The 18,455-nt window shown below is 49.0% G+C and overlaps 1 protein-coding gene across 4 annotated transcripts in view; it reads left to right on the top strand.

The window, feature by feature from the left end:
• Window positions 1–17,748, top strand: part of WDR7 (WD repeat domain 7) — a 125,102-nt gene extending 107,354 nt beyond the window's left edge. For 3 of the 4 annotated variants that reach the window (XM_042804856.1, XM_042804855.1, XM_042804854.1), the window contains 3 exons: window positions 13,273–13,377; window positions 15,215–15,419; window positions 15,551–17,748. In XM_042804856.1, the coding sequence (XP_042660790.1) occupies window positions 13,273–13,377; window positions 15,215–15,418 (309 nt within the window). In that variant the 3' untranslated portion in view covers window position 15,419; window positions 15,551–17,748. Of the gene's footprint in view, window positions 1–6,060; window positions 7,257–13,272; window positions 13,378–15,214; window positions 15,420–15,550 lie in introns of those variants that run through there. The other variant, XR_006166696.1, reaches the window with a different exon arrangement.
• Window positions 17,749–18,455: the final 707 nt, after the last annotated feature.

Below are 18,455 nucleotides of genomic sequence, written 5' to 3'. Positions count from 1 at the left end.
CCTGTTCGTTGCTATGCACAGGTTGTTCTTTTTAGGCTGAACTTTTAACTGGTTCAGCTTTGGGACTGAGCGTGGTTCTCCCTCCTTGGAAGAGAAAGCTGGGGGGGGGGGGGGGGGGGGTGTAAAAATCCCCAGACCAGGCTGGCGGTGGTTCCGTCTCGGCTGATTGCCCAGTTCCAGAGCCGTGTTTGGTGGCACAAAGGGGCTTCCCAGTTCACCCGAGCCATTCCGGGGGGGCTTGAGCAGCCAGAGCTTTTCCGTGTATGTAGAGCTGCCTTCAACTGAGTCATAGTTATCAGGTATTGCAAAGGTTAAGCTTTATCAGCTGCACAAAAAAAGGTTGAGGTTTCATCAAAAACTTCCATCCTCACAACCTGTCGACCACAATTTGATGATGATTATTGATTATTTCACAGCCTTTCACTCACTCTGGCACTGCGGCCAGCCTTGATATACAGATAGGGCTGCCGTCCAGCTAAAATAAGACTCCCATCTTGATAATGGACTGAGATGAGATACTGTTATTTGATAACGATAATTGATGTTTCACAGTGAATTGGAAAACAGTTCTGAGTGCAGCAGGTCCGGGGCTGCTCCGTCTGCAGGGGTGGCCTTTGTTTACACAGCAGAGCAGAAGCCGTGCCCTCGGCCGCGGCGCCCTGCGCCAAGCGCGCCGCCGGAGCGTGGCTGCCGGGTTTCGGCCAGAAATAAAACACTTAGACGGAGAAGCGCGATTTTTGCAGCCACCGTGAAGCGTCTCGAGCATGTGTGTGGCTTAGCTGGCTTCTGCTGAGGCACCCTGGAGATCTTGGTTCTTCTGCTTGGGTTGCGCTTAATTTATGTCCGGTGAGCTGGTGTCCTAAAATACCCCCTATACATTTTTGGGTTTCTTTTTTTTAATGTATACGTGGCATGTGAATTGGAATTTGCAAAGGGGAAATAAGGCCTAGACTACGTCCAGATTCCTTCATTCTCCTGAAGTTTTAGCTCATTAATTTAAAACATGATGCATGCTTGTGGTCTCCCACCTCCGCCTTTGTTGACTACGCACGTGCAGCCCCCGGTTTTGAATTGATTAAGGTCTCACTCATTCCAAGTTCTATCCGCCCAAGTTCTTTTAGTCCTATTATAACCTTTGTAACCTCTAATTAAGCAAGAGGAGATGGCAGGGAGTGGGGTTATCATGAGCTAATGACACCCCAAGTGTGTTGTGTGGCACAAGGTTCATCTGTGTGCTGCTAATCCTCGGGGGGAGTGATTATCTAATGATAAACGCGCCACATTGCAGCTCCTCGCCGCCGCCGCGGCGTGCTCCTGCCGCTGCCGCCGCGCCTGAGTTACGCTTCCCATTCCCAAAGCCATCTTTTCCATTGATTTTACTAACTGGCAGTTTTGAGGATTTTCTGAAGTGACTTACGTACAGTGCAAAGTCATGACCCAGGAGACGTGCTGCTTTCTTTTTTTTTTTATTTTTAAAGAGCAATATTTATTCGGAATGTGAGGGGGGGGAAAGAAAAAAAATGCACAGTCATTTTTGCTAGGCTAGAAGAGGTCTCAGCAGGTCGGACGCAGTTAAAGGTTCGTGTTAAATTCGAAACAAATTGTTCATGATAATCAACATGCAACTGAAATTCCTGTATTTAGAGGTGCAGTAATCCAGAAAAAGAATGACACCCTGCTGCTTTTTTTCCCACTGAACACTAAGTCAGTGTTATCAGACTGCAGAGATACATTTCAAGTTGACTAGATTTTAGGATACGTGATTGTTGTTCACTTTGGGATGATTGGAAAATATTCATGTCTGAAAGCTGCTTAATAATATTTTGCTCACCGAAGCCTCTAGCACTATTTTATGGCCAAGACATGGTGTCATTATATTAATGCTAATCATGCTAACCTCTAAGAGTTAACTCGCCCATACCCTTTCTCTAGGGATTTTTCTCATGGTGCAGGTACACAGCATCAGACTTTCCTGGGGCTTGTGCAAGGTGTGTGCCACCATGGGATGTGTGGGTGCCCACATCAGGCTTTGAGGATCCGTTTCTCTCGTTGCCTGTACACGGAGCCCAGAAACTTGGGGTCGATGTGATTATTATCTCTGTCCAGAGTCGTTACATTCCTGTTGGGTAGGAGTCCGCTCCAAAACCTCCCAGTTAATTCGCACCTGCAGGCTATTTGATAATTTTTCTTTTCCTTCAGAAATGCGTTTGGGTTCGTAATGAGCGACCGGCCCTTACCGAGTCACTAATCAAAAGACTTTAGTTAATGCCTGAGAACTGAAGCTGCTGTGACATCCTCTGGGCCCCTCACCAGTGTCAGAGCCTCTGTCAGCAAACGCATCTTCTGTTCTTCCCACTGAGGGGGCTCCGACGGGACGAGCCCATGAATTTCACGGGCAAATACCAGCGTACCTCCAGCGCTGTTCTCATTTTCGAGGGGCTTTTTTGGCTGTTGACTTCAGCCCGGCTGTTGTACGTGTCCGCGTGTTGGCTGGCGGCTCCAGTTGGGAGCGTGGAGAATTCCCTCTGCAAACAGAAACTCTTCCCCAGCACTGAGGGATAGATGAGATACGGTTGTATACGCAGCTGTATGTTTTGGGGTGTAATTTACGGAAACCTTCTTTCCTGTCAAGAAACCTGCCAAAGCCGATGTCATTGCTGTTACTGGTTGGGTTGTGGGCACGCTGAGGGGTTCTGGACACCAAGCCGGGACTTGCACTCCCCGGGAGTAGAGAATGGCTTGGTAAAGTGCACACAGGGCAGTCAAGAAAGCCATAAAATACTCTGTTTTCACGGATTGAATCATGGGTTTCATCCCTGGAACTTGTGTCTCGCAGAGGTACTCGTAGGTGACTCCGAAATGAGCTGTGCTCGGTGCAAACCTGCTGTACACCTGCAGTACTGGCTGCGTCAGGGGCTCGGCACCGGAACGCGTGGTTGGTTTAGCCGGGAGGGATCTCACTGTGTAGATGTTTTCCGCTGCAGTCACTCCCTGCGCTGGCTCTTGCTCCCACCCGGGGGGTGTCCGTGGAGGGGTGCGTAGCTGGGGGACCCCCCCCCAGCCCCCTTTGTGGGATCTCTCCCTCCCAACGCTTCGCCGGGAGGAATCTGCAGTTGAATGCAGATACGAGCTTTTGTACGGAAGGATTCCGCACCATTTTCGCTGGAAGATTAAAGAGAAGCCCGAGTTTGGGTTCCGTTTATTTCAAAGCAAAAGATGCTTTTTAAACATCAGCTGGAATCAATACTGCTGGGTCCAGGGTATTTCATTTGGCTCACCGCAGAATTAAAATCGGAGCTTGGACAGTCAAAGCAGTAATTGAATTGTCCCCAGTATTATTTTATTTCCGCACCTAGATGCCTTTGCAAATTTTTATTCTTATATAAGGCAGAAAATTATCTCATATTATATTTGCAACGGATAGTTGCTGATGTCAGAGGGCTTGTTTTAGTTAAGCCTGATCGGGGAGCAGTGGCTTACTCAGGAATATGGTGCGTTAAAGGCAGAAAAAGCAGGATAGCAATCCTGCAATCAGGGATGCGATAACAAAATAGCCGCTTTTTCCCCCAAGTTTCTCCTATGTCTTTTAAAGCCAGTGTTTAATTGTGCCCGGTTGGGTTGCTGGTGGTAATCTAGCAGGGGGTTTTACGAGAGCGAACTGTGCTGGTGTGCTTCTACACGGGAGGCTGGTGGGGATCTAGCCGAGCTGTGAATTTACAGCGCACTGACCCCTCTGCGTTAACTCTTCGCTTGGATATTGGTGATCTGCACCAAATCTGCCTCCGTGCACCGCAGATAAATCCGCTTTGCACTTATAAATATATGCGTTAAGCTGCAAGTAAGAAATGTGAACTGAGAGTCCTCGTCTGCGGCCCAGCGAGTGCCCTATAAATTCGTACCGTGACTCCGCTCCGACTTTCCAGCTTCAGCAGGCCAAGTAAAGAGGCCTCAGAATCACTAAATTTGCTTTTTAGGTCATGCTGATCAGCAATGCTAGTGTGCTAAAGGACAGGTTTGGGGTTGGTTGGGGTTGGTTTTTTTTTTTGGTTTGGTTTGGTTTTTTCTTCCTATACTTTTTTCTAGTTGACTTGGAGGCTGGTTTAAAGGCGCTTGCCTGTTCGGCGTTTGCAGATACAGGAGCATCTTGTTGGAAGTGGGAAGGCAGGGCTAGGAGCCAACTGAGGACTGCGAGCCCAAGAGCAGAAATCAGGACGGCTCTTGAATAATCAACATTAGTAAAAATTAAATTAAAGATTGATTCAGCTGCGGCTTTCTACTTAACTCTTACGCCTCAGCTGTCGGCTTCCAGAGCGGAGAGCCAACAGCATAATCCATTCCAGTAAGGGTTTCCTCCTTTTTGAAGTGGTACAGTTCCGTATGCAAAAGTCAAATAGACTGGAAAAAGATATTAAACTTACTGACCAGCCTCGGAGGCCACAAGTCCCCTGCCGAGTTAGATCTCTTACACCACTGAGTTAGTAGCATCCGGAGGAGCGGTGACAGAAAGGTAGGCGTGCACATTTTTTACTGAGGTCTGGTAAGGAAAATTGGGTTTCCATGTATATAAAATTATATCTAATTTAGCCGTGCTTCCTACTCAGACGCTACTTCCTACACAAAAAGTGGCCTGGACTCTCCTTTTTCCCCTCTATAAAAAGCTTCTTTCTTCAGCCGCTGCTGAAGCAGTTTTCCGGAGCTGTCCAGGGAACCATCCAGCTGGGAAAGGGGAATAAGGATTTATTTTTTTGCATTGTTCTTATAACCTTCATAGGAAATAATTTCTCAGAAATGCCGTTTTTGTTAAAGAGGGAATCGCTGGGTTACCCCACGCAGATTTGGCAGTGTTTAACCAGATAAATCGTCAGTCGTCTCTGTGTGTAAGAACGGTCATCTTTTTTTTCCTTCAAAGACTATCACTTCCTTTAAAGAAGAGTTGAAACAAGAGTGTATGCAAATATCTTGTAAAAATCAAAATGTAAGTCTAATGTTAACTCACATTTCACAACTTGCAAAATTTCTATTCCATATTTTAAGTATAGAGCACTAAAAATGCATTAAATGGTGGTGGTCAAATCTGGGTTTCTCCCTTTAGGGTTGCCCGTGGCCAACAAACACATATTTAAACACGACTCGCGCTCTGTAAATCATGTTGCTAACGCTTTTTTTTTTTTTTTTTTTTTTTTTAACTGACCTATTTCTCCAATCTAGACATGACCTTTGCGAATGGATTTTTGCTTTCGGGGGGTTTGTTCTCCGTTCGGGGAAAAAAAAAAAAAAAAAAACCCACGGTCCTGAGCTCCGGCTCCGTGCCCGACCGCTCTCTGCTTTGCTTCTCGCACCCGTAAGCGCGAGACCCGTCGGTGTCGGGGTGCGGGGAGGGAAGGGCTGGAATCCCGACGGAGCAGGGATGCGGAGGCTGAGCCCCCCGCTTTCTGCGGGATGGGGGGCACCGGGACACCCGCTCCCGAGTCAGCCCCGGCGTGGCTGCGAGCGGCTGCAAAAGGGCTTTTCGGCCACAGAGGGAGAGGGGGACTTGGAAAAGCTGCCAGGAGATGAAAGCTCTTTGTCCAGATGGCCAAGTACCTTTTGGAAGGAATTGAAACAGTTAACGCCAGGCAGGGAAGATCTGTCTCCTGAACAGATTTAATAACTCGTAACCAGAAAAAAATTGTGAACATACAGTCTCTTACGTTTTGTCAATTATTGAGTAACTACCGATCACCGATTTGTCTTAAGATTTTCTAGTGGTACTGTGGCATATAATGCTCCAGGTGGTCGTGCTATTATCGTGAATGAATTTTCCTAAAACGTAGAGCAGTCGTGTGAATCAGTGGCCCTGTTACTTTGCACAGGTGCATTTTGAGCGCAAGGCCCAGAGCGCTTCACCCTCTTCCTCTCCAGCCATCCCAACCGTTGCTTAGTCGTGTTTGAATTGCAAAATACCGTGGAATATGCTAACGGCCGTAATCTGCGTACTATAAAAACACGTGCTTGTTTGACGGTAGAAAAGCGAGGCCCTTGTTAGGTGGAGGACTGACTTTTTGGTTTTTTTTTTTGCAGTAAGCTGGGATGTAGTGAGGAGGAGGACCAGGCACCCCCTCGCACCACTCGTGGTGACAAGAGGGGGGCAGCGGCCCAGTGGAGATTGCTGGGTGTGCAGATTTGCACGTGGTGGGTCTAGCCAGCGCTCCCAGTTAGGCCAGGTGGGTCTCGAAAGAAGCATAAATTATTTTTAAAAAAATATATATAATCATAAAGCTGCTGTGTTTTTCAAATGCAATGACGTTGCCTCGCTAAATGTAAGCCATCATACGCAAGCTGCTTGTAAGGCAGACGTGTAAGAAAATGTGTTCTCCAAAAATTTTAAAATTGAGGACTGCGATTTCCAAGTCTCCGCTCGCTTTGATAACCTCGCGGCTGATGCTCGTGACCCTTGGAAGGGGATGCGAGTGGGAACTGTGGAACAAGAAGCATCGGGGAGTTCTGTGGCAGGTGACGGTTTGCTTTGCTCAGGAACTGTGAAAGATCTGGAAATACGGCCGGTGCCGATGAGAAAATGAGAGCGAGGAGCGGTGAGAATCAGAAGGCTGGCTTCAAAAATGACAGCAGAGTTGCTTTCCCGGCGTCCGCAGGGCAGGAGACACTTCTAGAAGGATAATTAAGTCCCCAAACCCCACCGTCCTGGCGGGAAGCACTGATCTCGTTAGCATTTCCTACTCTGTTGGAGTTGCCAAATGCTTTTCTTTAAAGTCTCGGCTCACTTGGGAGTTATGGATTTGTGTGTTTTGCAAGTGCATTGAAGGCTCTGAATTCAAAGGTTAAAAACACTCTGGTGCTCCAAATAGGACTGTGGCATTGTTCTGACTAGTTTTCTTTAAAACTTGGGTGAGTAAAGGTGGAGCGGAAGGGGAAGAGCTGCATCTTCACAGAACTCTTTGAGGACAAGAGCTGCTCGCCGTGTCCAAAATCCCATAGCTCTCGCGGTTTCATCTATACTGACACAGCCTCGGAAGAATTTTAGCCAGAGGATACCTTTAGCAAAAGGCGCTTTGACTGGGAAGAGCAGGGAAGCTGCTGGGAACGTTGTGCCTGGCTGCGGATCCCGGGACGGTTTGCTTGAATGGGAAAGGAAGAAAACTGGGATCGCTGCAACCACGTCGAGCTCATCGCCGGAGGAGTTCTAGAGGTTGGAAATGCTCCGTGCTCCGGCCGCTGTGCACGCCGGTTATCAGATGGAAGTCAGCATACGTAGACAGGTGAAAAGCAGATTTTTTTTTCATCCGTTTACCTCTTATTAATAAGCAGCATTGCCCTAATGGCAAGTAACTACAGAGGAGGAGGGATGCGCCATGTATTCCCATCTCCTGTTGACTCACTGTAGGGCAGCATTTCATTCTTAGTCTAGTTAGAATTTTTTAATAGCTTTTCCTTTCAATAGGGACTGATTTTTAATGGAACTTAGGAGGTTTTGACAAACAGTATCTGTAAGGGAGCACGTTCTCTCATCACTGGCTGGTGCTGTGAGCCACACAGGGTTATCTAGGTGGCAATTTATTTCTTTACCTAAGTTTATGGTTAAAAAGACTGTTCTGCGAACTCGGTTGTTTGAGCGCAGTTCACCGATACAAGTTGTGTCAAACTTCGGTGTTTGCTAGGAAAATAACGTCACCTCTCCTATCTGCTCCTGAAAGCTGTTTCAATAAGACTGACTTCTACTCTCGCTTTCTGAAATTGCGAATCCCGCCAGAACCCATCGCGCCGCTCCGCTCGTGTCGGCGGCTTCTCCCGTGGCGGGATGACGGAGCTGGCCCTGCCGGGGCAGGAGTTGGGGGGGGGTGGGGGGTAGCGGTACCCTCCAGCCTTACCTCCCTTCCACCAAAGCTATTAAAAAGAGTATTTTTCCCTAAGGCCTCTTTCTAAACGAGCACGCGGCGTTGCCTTCAAAAGGGAAGAGCCCTTAGCTCCGTTCCCGCCGAGGAAATGCCTGGCGGGCTCGTGCCGGCGGTGCCGGGCCTCGCGTCGGCCTTCCTCCGCGCGGCCTGGGCTTCCGCGCTGCCTCCCTCCCCCTTGGGAGAGGTGGGGCCGCGCTCCCGCGGCTGGTCGGCGGGAGGGCATGGCGAACCTAGGCCGCGTCGGGATGTTTTGGAGAAGGTTCGGTGTCGCCTCTCCCGCTCCGGTGCCGGGGTGTCGGCCCAAACCTCCCCGCTGCCACTGATCGTCAGCCCTGAGGGACCTGTGGGTCAGGGTCTGCGGTTTTACCAGGCAGCCCGGCACTGAGCGCCTGCCGGTCCGGAGCCCCGGCCTTTGCCCAGTATCAGCTCCTCTCTAGATTCCCATCTGGCATTGTTGTTCTTTTTTTTCTTTACACAAACTGCTTGTAATTATCATTATACCCCTTTGAGCAGGGATTTACATGAATTCTTTCATATCTCGCAAAAAACCTGGAAAAAATATTAAGCACTTTCTCCTCCCATTTTCACCGGTAAGAATACCCTCGCCACACTCGGAATTCATATTTGAAATTATTTTCCTCGAAGCTAAAGCGTAAATCTCGGCTTAACTGTTGAAATCTCTTTCAAAAGAGGGGTTGTCAAGGAGATGCGCATTCCGCCAACCGTCCCAAGTTGTCGAACGCGCACTCATGCAGATGTCCTGAGGTGACATTACAGCACTGTGAACCTCTGAATAAAGTACAGCGGCATTAGTTTCACAGAGGCAAAAAAAAATCACTGCTGATGTTACAGAGTGGCCAGTTGATGTCTTTGGGGGCAATCAATTGGCCACTCTGTAACATCAAACAATCAAAAAACCAAAAATGGATTTTGACAGTCCAAGTGACAATCTTGACCTGACAAGTTGCATCCCTGAAGCGAGGCCGTGCACCAGATGTTTGTGAGCGGTGGGAGGGTGTTTGCAGGGCTGATTTCTGGCGATCCAGGCGCACGCTTTTATTACAGCGAGGGCTTGGGGGAAGAGAAGGCCAAGTTTTGGCTCTTCTGTTCAGAGCCGTGAGGAGGGTTTGGGGCTGGAGCCCGACGATTTGGGGACGGTCTCAAACCCCTCCCGTAACCCTTGGGTGGCTGCAGCTGTCATCTCGGGGTTTTTTTTTTTGGATTAAGTTCAGCGGCGAAAGAAGCTTGCCTCATTTTCTGGTTGTCATTTGCCCGGGAAGTAAAAGCAAATTGTAATGAGGGACTCACAGCAGGAGAACCTCCTAACAAATGAAAGGCAGATATTGACTGACAGCCCGCCTGCCACTCCACTGATAAATGTATTTTTACACGCGGCGGTTCAAGGGCACTTTCTGCTCCCGTTGAATGCCGCCGGTCAGGTCACGCACGGCACATTTGAATACTGAGCAATTGTCAGGGTTGATGCAAAGCTGTATTACCGTACGGTTAAAAATTGTTATATAGAGTCTATGTCAAAAAGTAATATCTGCGCTTTGACTTGATATTATTGAGAAGCCACTTGAAGGACAGGAAGAAAATTAAGTTAAACGTGCAAATATACCCTTTTTCTCAGTGCAGTCCTGTAATTTTTACTGCGGTTGTTAGTATTACTGGGACTAACGTAGAAATTAAATTATTAAAGATATTGCAACTGTTGTAAGCTTATAGTATTCTAGATATTTCCATTCCATTGCTTACAAAGTAGGGATTTCTTTTTTTTTAAAGTGTTCGTAAAAACCTCTGAAGGGCCGTCTTGAAAGAGTTTACTTTTGGTATGAAAAACGGGATCATATTTTAGATACCTTTTCAGGCAAAGCCGTTGAGTTTTGTATAACAAGTGCGTTTACCCTCTTTATTTTTTTGAACTCAAAGATCAGCATGCTGTACGTTAGTCGAGACTTTTAAGCACAGGACTTCCGAGTTCTGGCGAGCGACGGGCAGGAGGGTCGCGGCACAGGGGCACTTCCCACCCTCTGTTGAAAATCCCTCCTACCCCCTTGCGTTGGCGGCACCCGTCTTAAGTGCAAATATTCAGAAATAAGCAAATTTGTGACCTGGAAGTGTGATAGGAAGAACCATGTAGCCAGAGAAGGCGGAGGCACGGGAGCCCGGGAGGGAGCGCTGCTGCAAACGAAGGTAAGGTTCACAAACTCTAAAGGGAAAAAAAATAAAGGAAAATGGGTCCCGGGTGCAGCACGTGGCAGCCGGGCGAAGGTGCTGCTCGTCCCCCTGCGACGGCAGCGAGAGCGGCGGAGCCGGCCCCGCCGGGCTTGGCTTCAGCTTTGTCACAAGTATTTATTCTTAGAAATATTTCGAAGTGAACCTTTATAAATTTTCACTTCTCAGGTCTGCCATTTTTATCGTTATCTCAAAGGCCGGTATTTACTCCTCTGCAGTTTGGGCTCTATATCATGTTCTGCAGGGGTTTGCTCCCTCCTTTAGCATGGAAAGCCAAGCTCTAATTTTAAATTTAAAAAAAAAAAAAAGGAAACTTTTGTTTCTGGTACGTGGAATCACTCAGTGCATGCCACTGCAGGGGGACCTCGGCAAAGTATAAGCATGTCGGTAAAGCACTGCTAAGCGGGTTTTTATTTCTGGTTATGTTATTTATTAGACGATACTAAGGGAAAAAAAAAAAGCTGGAAGAATGACTGATCTGTCCGACCTCGCTCTGTTTATTAAGGTCTATTCTAAACTCGCGCTACTTTCATTTGGTTGGGAGGGGGGACTAGAGGGAGCGGGGCGTGTTTTCAGTAGTGCCACCGACACCCGTGGTTTTCAGCCTCACGTTTGCAGTTGCTAGCCGCCGGTTGTTAGGCTTTGCCTTTAGCGTCACGCCTTGTACATTTGTGTAAATACATTTATTTTCGTGCCCTGTGCCGTGCTGCAGTTACACCCCGCAGCGCCTCTGGGCGGTCGCCTGCGGCGGATCGCCCCGCCTTGGCCGCTGGAGTGGCCACGAAGGATTTAGAGAACCGCCTCCCCAATTTTCCCGTCGCCCTGCCTTGCCCAGAGATGCCTTGTGCCCCGTGCAAAAGCGGGAGCGGGTGTTTCCCCCAGGCGCAGCGTTGGCTCCCTTTACGTGCTAAACCTCTTCTGTGTACGGCTCTCACGGGGCGGTGCTGGAAGGGGGCGCGTTAGGCTCAGAAAGGGAATTTTTTGTTTCCCCTTAGCTAAGGCACCCCTAGAGATTGAGGAGATAAATATCAAATAATAAAGGTGATAAAATACGAGTGCGTCTCCAAAGGAGCACATAAGTCACTTTATCAATTTAAAGTGCGCTTCTCGGTATATTTATGAAAATAAAATTGCTGCGGCGATGCAGGGTTTATTTTTTTATGTCACCTTTAACAGAATATCGCGGTTCAATGCCGAGTTTACCAAATATTGGACTTAGAATTAGGTTGTCATCGCTTCGGTATATCACGTGTTGCGGGACGACGAGGGTGGCAGGTGCAGGAGTCAAATAGTCTCCCAGGAGCATCTTCCCATTAAAACCCGGTCGCGCGGGCAGGGGGGAAGCTGCAAACAGCTGCACGTCGTCCCACCGCCTCCGCCGCTCGCAATTAAGACTCTTCCCATACCCCCCTCGCGCTGATTTTTTGCACAGTTTTCCTTGTGTGCTCCTCCAGCTGCTCCGGAGCTGAAAAAAAAAAAAAAAACAAAAAAAGAAAAACAACGACGAGTAGTAACTTGGGAGCAACGCGTGTTTGGCGTCGGTGCTGCGACCCGTCGGTGCCGCAGCCGGACGGTGCTGGCCGGGGGCTCCGCGCCGAATCCCTGGGTGCCGAACCCGTGAGCAGCAGCAGTTTGGTTTTGCTGCCATTGCTCCTTGGCCTCGATTGCTCCTTGGCCTCGGATAAACAGGACAGGAGCGTGGCGAAGCACTCGGTAGCGCACCAAAAAAAAAACGAATCTTGGCTTGAAAGGATTAGCGTCAATTAGAGAAGCACTTCCTTTAAATAACAAAGCAGATTAAGTCCCTTAAGGGTTGTGCTGATTGGAACACATTTTCAGTCGTCAAAAGAGCAACAAGTGTGCTGCTACTATTGATTTCCTACCTTTGTATTACCAAAACATATTTTATTGACAAGTATTCCTTGCTTGTTAAGTGCTAAAGAGTTGGATGGGTCTAAACATTGGATCATCTAATTAATTGCCCTTTCAAACTTTCATCCTAAGCTGCGGTGATTACATTAAAGAGATAGGGTTGAGGTTCTGTTGGGAGTTCACTCGCCTTTTAGATGATAAACAAAAGATGAATAGATTAATGGGTTCTTAATACATAAGGCTAACTTTAGATGCAGCGGCCCATTCTGAGTAGATCTTTGTCTCTTAATGTCCCACTGGTGGGCACAGGAGCACTACTTTTATTCCTGCAGCCGAATTTCACGCGGTGAACGCTACCAAGCCTCTCTTGGCGCAGATAAACCCTGCAAATTTCAAGTTGAAAGAGCTGCTGTGGTGCGGTTACGAAGAAATACCTGGTGTGCTCCTGCCCCTCGGCGCAGGCTCCCGGGTGTCGTAGCGCTGGGCTGTAAGATGGGAGGGAAGCTGAGCCGCCTGGGCTTTGCCCCTGCCAGGATCTCCAGGGGTGTCCCTGATGCTGGAACCTGAGAAAATACGAGGTGCCCTCCGGTTGTTGCGTTATTGCTGAAAAAAAAAAATCCCTTACGCTTCGTCTGCGATAGCAGGTCGGAACTTTTAGTTGCATTTATTACGGCGGTGGGCCAGAGGCTTTTAATTGCACGCTTCTCGTTGAGTCAAGATCGGGTGTAAAGGCTGCCCTCGCCCGGGAAAAAAGAGCTGGATTGGGCAGGGAATGTGTTCATGCAATGATTTAATTCCGTTTTATTGGCTAAGCAGCGATTAGAACGCTTAACTTGTCCTGGTATTTAATACCGAGCGGCACGTGCTTAAGTCCCACCTGATGAGACGCTTTGGCGAGGTGCTTCCAGGTTTTGGGCTGTCCAGAGGCGCTCAGGTGCCCCGAGGAAAGGACGTTCTCCGGGCCGAGCACGAGCCCCTGCCTGTGACACGGCGGGACGGGCAGCCCCTGCCGTTTCCTCGGGCTCGGGGGTATGGGCTGGTTGACACGGGGGCAGTTAGAAAACGAGTGCTGGAACAACAGAAAATGCAGGTGAAAACGAAGAGGCGCTTCCACGGAGCGTTTAATTTTGACCGACGGTCACCCTCAGTTTCCCAAGAGAGGTTTCTAGAAGTTCAGGTACACGTGCGTTTGTGTTTTCTGCCTGCTCAGCATCACCGCGGTGACGGGTGCTGAGCCTTCTGCGTCCCTTTTCTCTCCCCCTCTTGCTAGACCATCCACGGCCACAAAGGACCCATAACTGCGGTGGCTTTTGCCCCCGACGGCCGGTACCTCGCCACGTACTCCAACTCCGACAGCCACCTCTCCTTCTGGCAGGTAAGGATGCGCGTCCGTCCGTCCGTCTGTCCGCCCGTGGTTAGCAAAACCGCTGGTAGGGACCCCCGCAACCCCACCGGTTCCGACAGAGTGAGCCTGGGGAACGTGTGTCTCCTTTTCATTTCAATTTTTTAAGCCCGGTGCAGAGCTCGCGGTGCCCGTGGGGAGCTGTCTTCTGTTCCCCCGATCGTACTGAAAGCAGGAAAGCCGAGATGAAAAACCATATAAAAAGGGCCAGGAGAAACCAAGAGCCAGGCCACCATTTTGTGAAGTACCTAAAGGTTTGTTTTCTTCAACACAAGAGCAATCTTTTTCTTTGTAATCTCACGTCAGTGGGAATAATTTTTTTGTCCGTTGTAGGCCGCTGCCTACGTTCCTCGAGCAGGATTTTGGGGGTTCTTTCAAATGGCTTTAGACTTAAAAAAAAAAAAAAAAATATTTTATTTGGAAGCAACTGATCTGAGGGAGGAACGTGCGCTATCAAAATCATTGAGTGTTACAGTAATCAGACCATAAAACAGAACTTGGTCTGCCCGTAAGTACTCGTTAACACATTCCCCAGGTTTCCGTGTCGTTCGGTAGTTCTACGGGTACCAGAAAAAATTCCTAAATTATTCTGCCTCGCTGTATTGTGTGCTTTCTGAAACAGTAAATGAGAACGGCAAGAATCTTCATCCGTCGGTTACATCTATTCTATTTAAGCGCTCAGGGAAAATCCGGAAAGCGATCAGGCCAGATCTTTTCGAATTGGCAGGGCAAAAAAAGTCAGGCCCGAGTTTTAAATTGCGATCTGCCACGCTCTGCCAGGTGTATAAGTGTTCACGTTCAAGTGGCTTTTACATAAAGAGTTAAATATACCTACACGTTTAGTTTTAAAATGTGACCTCGTGCACTAGTGATTTTTCCCTTCTGTGTTCTGTTTGGCACTATTATTAATGCAGGAAAATCAGTAACATTAGTCATCTTAAAAGGGTTATTACTCAAGATGATTTAAATTGTGAAAATGTCAGTGGTGCTTGCATGCTCCCTGCTAGAGATGCCATGATTTACACTCTCTGACACCGCTCGGCTGCCGAGAAGAGCCGGGAAGAAGTAATGGCTTGTGCTTTGCACTGATCAGAATTCAGGACGTGGCATCAGCAATAACGCACCTTAAATGTCCCAGAGTCGCCGCGGTTTCGCGGGGCACGGCGCAGGGGTGCGGCCGGCTGGTCGCCCGCTGGTGGACACCCTGGCGTTGCCGTGCGTGGGGACGGGAAGGGTTTCCAGGGTAAAGCAGCGTTTCAGAAAGGGGGTGGGAGGTTGGGTATCTCGGTGGGTTAAACCTCAGAGAGTCTCATTTTTAAAAAAGCTGGAGCCGGACGAGATGCTTCAGCAAGAATTGGCCTGCTTTCCAAAGAGCGTAACTCAACCGATCTCTTCGGAATGGCCTCTTCATCTACCGGACAATAAAGCTCTTCTTGTTGTTTTTTTTTCTGGTTTTTTTCTTTTTTTTTTTTTTTCTGTCTGTACCTATCATGACTGCTCTTCACTCTGCGTATCTTCAGCGCTAGGGTTTTTATGCTTTTGATAGGCGATATTCTCGCCTAAATATAATTTTGTTCGTATTTTGTGGGCTTTTCCTTAAATTCCGGTCGTGTATGCTGTCCGAAATACCCCCTGAGGAGCGTGCCAAGGCGTGCCTTCATCGGGTCGCGCCCGTTGACCGTCGCCCAGCTTACCCTCCCCGCCAAGGGCGTTGCTTGGCCCCTCCCTAACGATGTTTTAATTAAGCGCGGTTGGGAGCCGGGCGGAGATCCGGGGCCCCGGGCGGGGTGACCCCTGGGTGTCTTTGCAGATGAACACCTCCCTCCTGGGGAGCATCGGCATGCTCAACTCCGCGCCCCAGCTCCGCTGCATCAAAACCTACCAGGTGCCGCCGGTGCAGCCCGCCTCGCCGGGCTCCCACAACGCCCTCAGGCTGGCTCGCCTCATCTGGACCTCCAACCGCAACGTCATCCTCATGGCCCACGACGGCAAGGAGCATCGCTTTATGGTCTAGGGTAAATCCCACCCCACACCCCCACCCCACGCCCCCCCCCGCCCCGGCCGCGCTGGAAACCCGGTTGGGTTCCAAAGCCCCTCGCCGGTCGCGGCACGGCGGGGGCTGACGCCGGCTGCTTTTCCCTTGCAGCCGGGAGGAGGAAGGCACTGGGAACGCCGCGCTCCCTGCGTGGGGCTCGGTGACACCACGACACGACCCCCCCTCAGCATCCCACCCCCCAGCTTCAGCCCGCCCGAGCCCGGCCCCTTCCTCGCTGGATCTCCAGCTCACGCCCCCATCCGACACGTTTTGTGGTTTGGGTTTGGGTTTTTTTTTTTGGGGTTTTGTTTTTTCCTTCGGAGACCCTCGCAGAATCTCAGTGTTTACCAAAAAGGCTCGTGTTTACATGGACGTTCTCCCAGGGACCGCTGACCGACGGCGGGTGGCACGACTCGGATTTCTTCCCGGGGGGGCTCGCTGCGGCGGATGCCGCGGGGATTGAGTTTTGGGGAGGGGGGGGGTGGGCCCACGTGCTGATCCGAAGGGGATGTTTGCTCACACAAAATCTCAGTTTTCGAGAGAATTGGAAGCGCAGCTGCGCCCAGTCACTGCTTGCGGTAGTCTGGAAGAAAGAATAATAGTCCACATGTAAATAAATTAAAAAAAAAAAAAAAAAAAAAAAATCTCTTGAAGATGGAATAGCAAACTTGAAAAAAAGGAGTATTTATATATAAAGGTGGGTTTTGCTACCAGTGCAGGTATTTATTAAAAAAAAATAAAATAAAAAAAAAAAGACAAAAAGCTTTTTCTTCCGAAAGCTGCTCCCATTTGTGCCGGGCCGCGCAAAGGACACGGGCCCTGGAGGGGGCGGCACCGGCGCGGAGCAATTCCGGCTGGAAAAAGGGGGAAAAGTGTGTAGGAGGTAAGTTATTTGAATGGATATATTGAAACATTTTCTTCAGTAGGCATAATCCTGTGTAACGTTAGCTGTGACCGTGTTTCCCTCTTCTTACATATCTAATTTTGTGAAATATTTAACAGTGTGAAAGTATGCTGGTTTACGCTCACAGTAAAGAAAAAAAATCTATGAAATACTATTTTATTTAAACATATTGATGTATATGTTTGTATAGCTTTTTCTTTGCCATTTTTGTCTGAAAAGCTCACAGAATTAAGGCTGTCTTTACGTAATAAAGTAAAAATGGTACTTAGAGAATCTTCCCTTCCCCAAAAAGGAATAAATGGTTTTCAAACGGCTTCTAAATATGAAAAGCATTGATTTTTATTTTTTTTTTTAGGTGGTCTGTGTAGTACACTGTACATGAAAGTGAGATTTACAATCCAGAAGCTACATATCTGTTTGCTGTTTAAAAATAATTTAAAAAAAAAATCTAAAAAGCAAGAAATTAAGACCGTTAGGAATGTTTACCGCAAGCTGCTGTAAAGTTTAATCTTTTTTTTTTCCTCTGGCGGGAATGTGGCGTATAGTGGAGAACTCTGTAGTAGGACATCAGGGCCTTTTCTAAGTGAACTGACGCACCGTGCATGTACATTGTGTTTATACGGATATAGATGTAACCTTGGAGATTTAAAATAAAGAACGAAAGAAAGTAAAAGAGGAGAGCTAACAGATTTATCATCCGTAGGATAAAATGCTGTGATTTTCAGCGTAGGCTTCCGAGGAGGGTGCTCAGGTACCCTGCAGGCGTCCCGCCACCGGTAGCCCGGGGCCCGATCCGTTAGGTTATGGTAGAGATCACATACAGACATATATATATATATAATATATATATATGTGTGTGTGTGTGTGCTGGCTCTCACAACAGAATGGTGTGGCCCCAGCAGGAACGTGCCCCACGCCCCCTTTGTGGCCGAGTGAAGAGCCCTCTCCAGTCAGAGACGCGCCGAAACGTTTGGAGCTGGAAGCGAGCCGGGGATTTCCCCCCGCCGCCCCAGGCAGTCGGGGGGCAGGAGGAGCCGAGGGACCGGCCCGTCTCGCCGTGGCTGGGGGGTGACCCCGCGAAACCCAGCCCTGAGAGCCGCCCTGAAATGTGTCTTGTCATCCCGGCGCGAGCTTTTAGTGCTTTATTGATCTGTTAGTGCTGTGTTTGGACTTGTCCTTGTAAATGCGGAGACGCGCGTGGCTTCGTTGGCGGTTCACAAGCAAAAGGTCGACGCGGTGAGGCGCCCGTGTGAAAATGTTGTGATGATTGAAGTCGCCGCGCGTGGGGAATGGTCCCCGTGTCTGCCTCTCCAGCAGCTTCTCGGCAAATCCGCTCCCTGTCCTCTCTCTGTACTAAACCTCCCGGTGTAAATACGCTTGTGAAATAAAACGGAATTGTATTGCAGAGTGTTGGTTCCGTGGCGTCAGCCTGAGGGTGGGTGAATCGGCGCCTGCTGCTGATTTACTGGCCAGTAATCTGAAGTTTTCTCACCACTTCAGAAACTTCTTCCTTTTCGGTTGAAAAGTGGCGTGAATGAGAGCAGAGTGAGTCCCCGCCAGAGCCGGCGGGGGCTCATGCTGAAGGGACTTCAGCCTTTGTTACAGACCACGGAGCTAGGAGGGTGCTGCGAATAAGGTTCTCCCAAATCCCAAAACAACATATCCAAGCAAACGAGGGAATAGTAATCGTCCAAAAATTCGCCAACACCGCCGGGTGCCAGGTTTTGCCCTCCTTTACCCTCTTTGCGTTCGCCCAAAGGAAGTAATTGAAATAAACCCTGAGGTTTTTCTGAGGTGGTGTGCAGGATTACCAAGTGTATTTAATGCAACGTTGCGTTTGGGTCGGAATCTGCGATATACGTTATTTTGAAGAGCTGGCAGCCGTGTTTGCCCGCAGAGGAACCCGCAGTGCTGTGCGAGCCCAGGGCGGCCGGAGCTGGGTCAGCCATGACCTAATCAGCCTTCAAAAAAAAACAAAACAAAACAAAAAAAAAAAAAAAAAAAACGCAAAAGACTTGTGTGACTCCTCAATTTTTGGGGTGCATGAGTTGAGACACGGGCAGCTCCGGTGTTTCCGTGCAGGGGGAGCCGGTAGCGGCTCGGTGGGCGATC

The sequence above is a fragment of the Tyto alba genome, unplaced genomic scaffold (assembly GCF_018691265.1).
Source record: "Tyto alba isolate M040663 unplaced genomic scaffold, T.alba_DEE_v4.0 Super-Scaffold_42, whole genome shotgun sequence".
NCBI lineage: Eukaryota > Metazoa > Chordata > Aves > Strigiformes > Tytonidae > Tyto > Tyto alba.
The sequence above is the reverse complement of the archived record's forward strand: the minus strand, read 5'-3'. Positions and strand labels throughout refer to the sequence as shown.